Source organism: Athene noctua, chromosome 2, assembly GCF_965140245.1.
Source record: "Athene noctua chromosome 2, bAthNoc1.hap1.1, whole genome shotgun sequence".
Taxonomy (NCBI): Eukaryota; Metazoa; Chordata; class Aves; order Strigiformes; family Strigidae; genus Athene; species Athene noctua.
The window spans coordinates 165082667-165092754 of NC_134038.1; the positions used below are offsets into that span (position 1 = coordinate 165082667).

At 49.4% G+C, this 10088-nt stretch overlaps 1 protein-coding gene across 1 annotated transcript; it reads left to right on the forward strand.

Moving 5' to 3' along the window:
* The first annotated feature begins 424 nt into the window (after window positions 1–424).
* On the forward strand, window positions 425–8802 carry LOC141958227 (uncharacterized). The gene is made up of 6 exons (XM_074901010.1): window positions 425–470; window positions 1246–1463; window positions 1562–2207; window positions 3360–3480; window positions 5102–5188; window positions 5416–8802. Exons 3-6 carry the CDS (start codon window positions 1839–1841, stop codon window positions 5946–5948), a joined length of 1110 nt encoding a protein of 369 aa, XP_074757111.1. The 5' UTR covers window positions 425–470; window positions 1246–1463; window positions 1562–1838; the 3' UTR covers window positions 5949–8802.
* Window positions 8803–10088: the final 1286 nt, after the last annotated feature.

Consider the following 10088-nt stretch of genomic DNA (forward strand, 5'->3'; position numbering starts at 1 on the left):
GTGCCCGGGCCGGCGGCCCCTCCTCCCCCTGCGGGCGGCAGGACGCGGGGTGTCGCCGCTCCCCGGGAGTCGCCCCGGGCCTTCACCGGCGCTTCCCCGGCCCGGGCCCGGTCCTGCTCCGGCCGGCGCCGCGCCGCCGTTGCTATGGCAACCACTCCTCTCTCGCTCTTCCTGGTGAGGTCACGTCTGTCTCGCCCAATCAGCGCCTTGTTTCTACCTACGCTGGCCAATGGGAATGAACGCTTCTGCCCAACCCTCCCCCCGGAGGCCGCGCCGCGTGGCGATTGGCCGTGGTGGGGCAGCGCGCGCGCCGGGGGGGGAGGCGGGGGCTAAACTGCGGCCGGCCAATAGCGAAGGGAACCGGCCCGGGCTCGCGGCGCGTGATGGCCGGCACGCCATCCGATTGGCTGCTTCCCCAGCGAGGGGCGGAGCGGGGCGGTGCAGGGGAAGATGGCGGCGCGGCGCGCGTGGTGAGCGGCGTGAGCTCCGGGCTGGGGGGGGGCGAGCACTGACCGGGGGGGGCCGGAGCGTTCCCCCCGCGGGGCCGCTGAGGGGAGCCCGGTGGAGTGAGGCGGGGAGGGGAGGAACGGCCGTCTCGGGGGGCTGCGCCTGCCGCGGGGTCAGGGCGGGGGGGGGGGCGTGTCCTGTCCCCACACGGTGTCCCCGGCCCCGGAACGGGCTTTGCAGACCACCGGGGCCCTGGGCCGTGTCCCGCCTCCCCCTGCTACCCACACGCTGCCCCCGGTGCGTTTCTTCGCGGCCACGGGCCGGGCCGAGCCCGCACACGGGGAGGGGAGCGCGTACCGGCGCTTCTCCCCTTGCCCCGCGGCGCGGCCGCTCCCGGGATGCGCGGGGCTCTCGGTGCCTCGGGAAGAAGCGAGAGGTGCCCTGTTTGCCTCCGGTGTCAGCTTCACAGAGCTCGGGTGTGGGCCCGGAGGGAAACAACCACCCTCGGCCAGCCCCGCCGGTGCAGGGCAGCGGGTGGGGAGTGGGTCCCTGGGGCAGAGCTGCCCCATTTCTCCCTTCGTCCCATACCGGGGTGGGTGTTGGGCACCACGCGTGTGCCTAGAAGCGCAGGGTGGGGGTGAGGGTGGGTTGGTTTGGAGCAGCGTTCCCCGGGGTGCTCTGCAGAGCCCTTCGGGGTTCTTTTTGTGGGTGCGCGCCCCGATAATTTCTATCATCATCCTTTCCTAACGGTGCCTCTTTGTGGTTTTTTTCTCCTCTTCCCAACACGCCTGTCCAAAGATCTCTCCAACTGGCATCCTTGAGACCGGCCTCCTCCAGCACGCAGCCAATACAGTGGGGAAATCCTCGTTCAGACCCCGCGTACAAACCCAAATCTTCAGTTTTTTAGAAGCTGTTTGGTTATAGTGCTTTAGTTGCTGCCTTCTGAATGACTCCGTGATAAGCTTTGCTGTGGAGCCTGGGAGGATTCCTCATGGATACGCAAATTTTTGAAGCGGGTATGTCTGTGCACCTACCACAAGTTACTTTAAATGTAAATCTGTCCGTTAATGGTCCATTAAACTGAGCTTAAAGGTTTTTGTCTTCCTGATGGCAGGCTGGCTGGTGCTGTGACACAGTGAAGCTGTTTTTCTGTGAAAGGGGACCCGGCTTCTCCTCCACGTGTGCCGAAGACTCGCCTGCGGTGAGCTCCATGTCTCTGGCAGTGAAGTTCAGGGCCGTGTTGCTCCGTGACCTCAGCTTTTTCTGTCTTTCAAAACCATGGGATTTCCTTGAGAAGTTTTGGCCTATTTACTACTGAAGTTGATTAGAAACTCTTTCAACCTTCCTCCTGGCACGTTATTTTTTTTGGATTTGTCCCTGTTTCTGGTTTTATGATGGTTTACTGCTCGGCGTTGAACTGTCAGAATGCCACCAGCGGGGTGTACAAGAACAGTACCGTTTCTTTCTATGGCTTTCCTTTACGAAATAAACCTCTCCTAAAGCAGTGGATTCACAACATGGGCCGGGACATCGGGACACCCTCCAAGTATCAGCGACTGTGTTCGAATCATTTTGAGGACAGTTCTTTTGTAATTGACCCCTTCAAAATTTATAAAAACAGACGCCTGCTGAAAGAAGCTGTTCCCAAAAAATTCATTTTGGGCGAAGATGGAAACTGGCTCGTTGGCACACCTCAAAGTTTCTGTGGTAGGATGAGTAATAAAATGCGAAAACGACTCCGGAATCCTGAGCACTTAAGGGTAATTAAGATGTTTGCCCTTGTATTTCCCTTAAAGGAAGATTTGCAGTTCAAGGAAGCTGCAATCCCTTACACATGCTGTGCAGCAGTAAAATGTTGCCATCGAAAGCAGCGGCTTTCATTTTTCTCCCTGATATTGCAGAGTGTGGAGGTGGCACTGGGAGGGCGGTGACTGGGGAAATCAAAGGCATTGTGTATGTAATTCGTGCCCAAATTCCAATTTTCTCCCTAAACGTTAGGGAGAAAAAAAATCTGCCATTTGTTAGAAATGTAGCCCCACTTTGCGCTGCGAAGTGGATTTGCTCCCTGCAGACCTCTATTTGTACATGACAGTTCTCATGCTTGGAAAAATTTTCCTTTGGAGTCACTGAGATGATTTGTCAGTGGCGGAGTGCCCACGGTGTGGGTGTTTGGTGAGACAAAGGCTTAACTTCTGCTCAGCCTTCTCCCCTGTGTAATTTGGATCGCTCTCCCGTCGAGTGACAAATTCACAAAACCTAATTATTTCTCTTGGCAGCGGATTTGTACAATTGAGTTTGTACATGAGGCAAGCTGCAAAGCGTCTAAACCAGTGAGCTGTGCGTTAGATTGAAAGGGAAAATTAGAACATACTCAAAGGCAAGCACGTATAAACACGTTACTCTGTAGATACAAAGTACAGAGTATGTACACAGTACCTACGTCTACATTGCAAAATAATGCAGTCCTCATCTCTTGGTATTCCCAGGGCTTAATTATTCGTTTGTGTTAACTTTTATTAGGGAAGAATTCTCACAGCCAGATCTGGCAGGCTGTGGCACTGCCTCGGGGCTTGTTTAAAATACATTCTGGAGTATTTTCTGGTTTTCGGTGAGAGGAAGAGCCAAATTCCCTGATGGGGCTGCCTATCAATACAGATTTTATTATTTTTTTTTAAGATTACTTTTTCACCCAGTCCTTATAGGAAGTCATTGTTTCACTCGAGTCACGTTATTTTCAAGTAATTTTACCCATTCTGAGCTACTGTTATTTCTGCAGAAATAATAGTGGAAGATTCTCACACAGTGGGCGTTGCTATAAACAGTTGGCTGCTTGTTTAGTACAGTTTGAAAAAGAGGCTTTTCGGGGGTGTACAACTCGCCAACAGCACTGACTACTGAACATTTTGTTTTAGGTCCCTGGGACGTTTGATAACGCTGCAGCACGTGCGGGGAAGGACGTGGAAGATTGGCAGGAAGAATTTTACAAGAAACTGATAAAGGAGAATTATGAATCTTTAACCACGTTGAGTAAAGGTTAGTTTTCCTTTTCTGTCTGAAGGCTAATGGATCTGTGCTGTTTCTGGCCAGGCTCTTGTCTTAACAGTCACTCCTCAAATCCCTTTGTTTGTAGTGATTTAATCTTTAGACACGTGTGAATCTCTGTGAGAGGAGGTGAGCTCCACAAGATTTTCTTTAAAGACTGAAGGACAGTCAGAGCTGCTGCCTCCCCGGTGTCAGGTGCTCGGTCTGTGCCTGTGGGTGATCCCTCGTCTGCAAGAAGAATGGAGTGGGAAAGGGTCTCTCCCCTGGCAGAGGGCTTTAGGATCTCGGAGGGTGTCCCTGGTAACACACGTGCAGCTAAAACAAGTCGGGAAAAGGTTTAGAGACACGAGCTGAGGAGCTGCAGCGACATACGGTGTCGTGCATCCCGTGGACTTGTTAATTATAGTTGTTGTGAGTTTTTTCATCATCCCCAGATCCTGGTGTAGGTTGGGTTTTGTGATTCGCTCAAGAGTACTGAACTTTTCTGGTGCAAAAGTAGTTAAATAACACGAATGATACCCTAGAAAATGAAGAAGTCTTATTGCTTAGTTTTAAGTGCCCAACTGTACCTTTGTTTGAAGTCAGGTTTTTTTCAGGTTTGCAGCTGTGAGCCCTCACTGGCTTCTCGGCTTTCAGGTGATTCCTTGGATTAACAGGGGCTAAAAGGACTTTTGCTTGTGATCTGGACTGGAGGAGCAGAAATGCTGCAAATTCCAGGAGCCTCGGTTGTCACCTACTCCAGTTTGTGCTTTGTGACGCTCTTCAGTTCTGTTTAAGAAACGCTGATGTAGCCTAACCTCATTCTGTTGCTACTTCTGCACCCTCCAGTTTGAAATTGCATGAAATAATGAGACAATGAGACAATCTAATTCCACTTTTTTAAAAAAATACTTACCTTCTGTTTTTCACAGTAGAAAAGCTAGAGTCTGCAGACAGCTGCCTCTATTTTTTGTACAGCTCTGATCTGTTAAAAAAGTTTGTGCTGTGCGTTGCATGAGGAGGGATTAGCTGGGGGAAAATAAGTTTGTGTATCAGAAAGGCAGTTAGGGCTGAATCAGAACACGCAGCACCAGGCAGCTGAGTTAGGCTTTTATGGCTATAATCAGTTCGAGACCTTCCACCTCTGAGCATTTTCAAGCTTTTGGATGTAATTACTGGAATATTTTAAAAATCGGAAAACAAACATTTCTCGCCTGCTTCCCAGCCATCCTTCCTAGATGCCAGAGCAGCTGCATGTGCTGTTACCACTTTGCTGGACCTTTCCCTGGAGTAAAAGAGACAGTGGGTTATGCAGGTATTTGTTAGAAAAGAGCATCACAGAGTCTTTTCTAATAGGAACAGCTAGAAAAATGTTGTTCTTTGAGAAAGCAAAAGGCAGTGTTTTTCGTGTAAATTAACAAAAATGAGCTGTGTTACAAAGCAAGGGCATAAATATGAACTACAGGGCTTGGAGAGGTGCAGTGGACAGGCTGACACCAAGCTGTCTTTGTGCAACGTATCCTTTGTCTGCATCAACAAGATTAAAGTAGGTTAGGAAATATCTTTGTGATAATGGGGAAAAAATCGGAGGAAAATGATAACCCCTTATTTCCACGTTCTGTTCCTTGTGCAGACTGTCCTGTTCCCAAGAGCAGTATCCGGTATCCAGGAGCCCTGCATGTCAAGGAGGAAAGGGAGATTCCTGCAAGTCTTAACACAGGTGTGTGGTGGCCCAAAACTTGTCAGAAATTCAGCTGGCAACACGTTGAAACTGCACGGGCTTTGTGGGATTGCAGGGAGGGGGGTTTTAGTGCATCCCTTCTTTTTTACCCCAAACTCGTTTCCCTTGTACGGATGTAGCCACGGTGAATGGGGAATTGTTGTTCTTAGGAGATCTGTGTTATATCGCATCAGATAAAAGGAACGTTTGGAATCTTTCTGTTCCAGGCTGTGGTGGTGCTGTCATCGGATCTGAGCTGCAGACTCACACATGGAGTGCAGAAAATACAGAACCATGGGGATCTTTCTCAGGAGGATCCCGAGACCTGAACGGGCAAATTTTGGACAAGGGGGTGACATCTAAGAGTCACCTGAATTCAGCAACAAGTCAGGCAAATCCCATGGGAAACAGAAAAGGTAACAGCTCTCATGAGGAAGGAGAACCTGATGAATTCAAAGAGATCCTTTTGTATCAGCAAAGCCACGCAGGAGAAAGACTCTATCTGTGCACGGAATGTCAGAAGACTTTTAAGCTGAAAAATAGATTTTGGAAACATCAGCAAAATCACGGCGTAAAGAGTCACGTAACATCATACATCTGCACGGAATGCGGCAAAAACTTTGGTCGCTACACAGATGTGATTCGCCACCAGAAGTCTCACACGGGGAACAAGCGCTACAAGTGTATGCTGTGTGTAAAAAGCTTCCTGGAAATAACGAGACTCGCTAATCACCTGCAAACTCATAACATATACCTGTAGTCGCTCTGCCAGAAGGTTTCCCGGGATAGATTTTTCCATTTGGTTATCAGAAAAAAAAAAAAAAAACCAACCCAAAAAACCAAACCCCTTCTCCATCCAGAGGTGGTGGCTGATAGCCATTAGTAAACTGAATTGAGTTCAAACTGGAAGGCAGTCTGGTTGGTGCCAGCTTCATAGTCATTGATTAGGGCCTGATTTTAATTAGCAGCTAGATGATGTGTATCTAAGAGAAGGAGTTGTATAGAGCAGCACTGACGGTACCATAAACCTTATTAAAAAAACCTTCTGGCGCACTGAACGGCACGTGCTAGGGACTATCTGTATCAACACAGAAAAGTGCTGGAAGTTTTTTCAGGTGTGAGAAAACTGGGAAAATGTCATGATGGGAACAGGATTGCCCGCAGAGCTGGAAGCACAAAATGCAGCTTCTGAGACTGTAGGTTAAGGTGAATGGCTGGGTTTGATGTAAAAAAAAAAAAAAAAAAGTTTAGCAGTTAGTTACAGACATAGGACAGCAGTGGTGGCAGTGAAAGCCCTGTCATATCGAAATAACGACCAGCACCAGTTGCTTCAAATATCTGTTTAATTTGTTAAGATTCTGGGAAAGAGCGTGGATCTGTTATTAGTGGATGTGCAAAGTACAGGTAATGTGACAAGGTGAAGAGGTGGCTTCAGCTGCAGGGACAAGATGAGCAGCCAGGAGGGGACTCCTGCAGGAACAGCGTTTGTAGACCCCTCCTCTCCACAGTTTGGTGATATTCAGTCTTTTTTTGCTTATTCCAGTTGAATGCAAAGATTTTCAAAGTCGTGTTACCTGCTTTGAGGGTGAGGTCGTTGTCCTCAGCCTTCCAGGAGGAGCAGCAGCAGAGCAAGAACCAGCTGGTGCTGCCATGGAGTTGGGTGGCTTCTGAAGGGCCCTGGGGGAATACGCTTGGCCCCAGGGATCCCTGCCCATCCCAAATACAGGAGAAAACTCTTTTTATCATTATCTCCTTCTCAGAATGACAGGGCAACTGAGTGCACCCTCATCAAGTTTGCCAGGCTGTGTGGCGTGGTCAGCAGAGACAGTTACAAGGCAGAAAGCCTCACAGGCAGCGTGGCTGTCCAAAGTGATGGCGCTGTCCTGAAAATGCCAAGTGAATCTTAAAACAACAAAATTAAGCAAAAAAGTTGGAGAGGGTCAGTGATAAAACAAGGTGCCTCCCACGTGAGAAGCATCAGGTCAGCTCCACGGTGAGAGCCAACAGCTGCCAGGCGCAGTCCCTGCTCCTGTTTTTACAGCAAAAGTTCAGATGTGCAGGGAAAAGCCAAAGTCTGACCCCACTGAAACCACTCAGGTCCCAAGAAATGAGCGGCAGAACCGGGAGGTGACACTTTACCTGTGATTTGGTGGGAAGTTTTGTGTCTGTTTTTCTCTGGCCACCAAGCAGGTGGATTTCTCCCAACATCCCAAAACTCGGTGCACACGTGGAGAGAAAGGTAACATCTTACAGTGTCTCACCCCGCCAGCTCAGTGAGGTGTTCTCTGCTTCGGGTATTAAAAAGCACAGAGGTGTTAATGCAGAGTTCCATCTTAAAAAAAAAAAACAAACAAGTTTTGTTGGTTTTGTTTCTAATACAAATCCTCCATCCCCTGCCACTGATGCCAGTAGGAATTTTGCCTTCACTGAGTTTAGCCCAGAATGATTAAACAAATAATTTATGTGCGGGAGTAATCGTTCCCTCCACGTGGCGCTGTTGGAAACTTCAAAAAATAGTTATTTCTGAAGCTGTTTTGAAACAGTGTGTTTCCAGTCTCCGTGGAAAAATAACACTAAAAGGTAAAAAAACTAATTAAAGATTTATGCCCAGTGCTACGGGATGTAAAACATTAATGCACAGAGGTGACTCGGGGCGTTGCTGTTCCTTCTCTATCCAAGGAGCAAAGCACCCCGTTTTCAAGAAGACTTGTACGATGTCCCTCCCGTGGGCCCACTTTTAGGGGACAGTGCATTTTATTTTGGGTGGGTTTTGGGTCGTCTTTTGTTAGGATGCAGCCTTGTCCCCCTTGTCACCGCACCTAAATAACCCACATGAGGAATGTGCTGCTTAAATTTAAAAAGGAAGGAAAAATGAAAAGAGCAGCAGCAGGTACAGTGTCAGCACAGCGAGAGAAACGGTTATTCCAGCCCAAAGTTTAGGCTAAGGGAGAACAGAGCAAACCTGACAGCAATGGGGTAAAAAATCTTTAGTGTCTGCTGGGGTTCTTGGCAAGTCGAGGTGAGAAACAGGCAGAAGGGTTGTAGAAACTCATCATTCCTTGCCCAAGTCTTTGCTCAGGAAGATGCACAGGAATCGTGAGATTCTCTCAGTTCCCCTGGGAAACTGTCTCCATTCTCATGTAGCAAGGGAGAGTTAAGAGGTTTTTTTTGTAGAGAATGTTATTTAATAAGAAGTCTGGGCTGAGAATCCCTGCACTTGCCTTGAGAAATAATTTTCATACATTGGGAAGTACAAGCAACTGCATAAACTCTCGGGTTTGTGCGGGCAGAGGGAGAAAAGCCAGATCTCTGGCAAGATAGGTTTTCTTTTGAGAGAATTTCCAACACGTTTGTTTATTTTTTAAAAGCTTTAGGTCACGTTTAATCTGCAAATGTAAAGCTGGCCCTGCTGTGTATCACCTTGTCAGGAGTAGCGGTGACAAACACATCTGAGAATAAAAAATGTTTCGTTTTGAGAGCCCCTATGTTCTCAAAATGCTAAAAAACAAGGCTGGGATGCAGCATGTGAGGCTTTACTGCCCTTTCCCTTTTAATTATATTTTATGAGTTGCTGTCTGAAGTGTCCTCTCCCATTCTGTTTGCAACTTGAGAGGTCTGGCATTTCATGATTAACGTTGATAAAAAGATTATTTCTTGTTAAATTTCTCTGCATTGTCTCTCTTTCCACTCGCCCCTTTCAGATGAAGGCTCTCATCCCGTGCCATCGATGGGTGCCTCGTGGGCTGCGGGTGCTGCCGTGATGCAGACAAACCCAGAACTACAGACACTGAGGTTTTGTACAAGTGCTTTCAGGGAAAATACTGTCTTCCCTTCACGTGGCATTTTTAGTGAAAGCAATGGAAAAAAGAACCCATTTCCCAGCATGTTCCGCCAGCTTTTGGGGGGGGTGGATCTTTTTTATTGTGTGTAATTTCTAGTCTATCCTATCCTGGCCCAAGTGGATCTAGGCTGTGCCCACATGTTGTGTAGCCCAGGCACTTCCAGTTGCCCCAGTTTGGAGGCAGAACTGGAAATGTTTTTGCAGAGGGTGCCTGGGAGACATGGAGTGAAATGGGTAAACGGCGGGTTCAAAGCCAAGGGTGGTTCTTGATGCAGGGGTTGGTTATGCTGGTGGCGTCTGTGCAGCAAGATGCTGCAGATACAGGGACTCGATGCTGGTTCAGAATCGGCTCAATAAATTCCCAGAAGGAAAAAAAAAAAAAAAAGGAACTTAAATGCTTCTGGCTCAGGGTGTCCACACCCTCGGTGTGATCTTACGCCCTCCCAAGGTGATGTCTGAGCTGCTCCTGGGCAGGTCTGAGCCCCCCCGCCCTGGATCTTGGATCTGACCTGGTGCCGTGGGTCTGGCGGAGTCTGGTTCTTGTGGGATCATCCCGGGGTTGGGACGTTGTGGGGAGTGCGTGGCGGCATAGACGCTTTGTGGGTGCAGCCTGGTGGTCTGTGGTGGCAGCGGGCAGCTCTTAAGCTCTCAACCCCAAAACAGGCCAAATTCACCCCATCCTGGAGCGATGGGCTGAGGCCAACTGGGGGAGTTTCACTAAGGGCAAATGCCGGGGGCTGCCCTTGGGCCACAACAACCCCCAGCAGGGCTACAGGCCTGGGGAGGAGTGGCTGGAGAGCTGCCAGTCAGAGAGGGACCTGGGGGGGATTGATAATGAGCCAGCAGTGTGCCCAGGGGGCCAAGGAGGCCAATGGCATCCTGGCTTGTGTCAGCACCAGCGTGGCCAGCAGGGACAGGGAAGGGATCTGAGCCCTGGGCTCGGCACTGGTGAGGCCGCCCCTCGATGAGTGGGTTCAGTTTTGGGCCCCTCACCCCAAAAAGGCCATTGAATGACTCGAGCGTGTCCAGAGAAGGGCAACGGAGCTGGGGCAGGGTCTG

Bases quoted from the DNA above. Each gene is read 5' to 3' on its own strand.
- LOC141958227 (XM_074901010.1), top strand. From the start codon at position 1,839: ATGATGGTTTACTGCTCGGCGTTGAACTGTCAGAATGCCACCAGCGGG. The intron at 2,208-3,359 runs GTAATTAAGATG...ATTTTGTTTTAG, and splicing joins GGAATCCTGAGCACTTAAGG to GTCCCTGGGACGTTTGATAA. The intron at 3,481-5,101 runs GTTAGTTTTCCT...TTCCTTGTGCAG, and splicing joins TTTAACCACGTTGAGTAAAG to ACTGTCCTGTTCCCAAGAGC.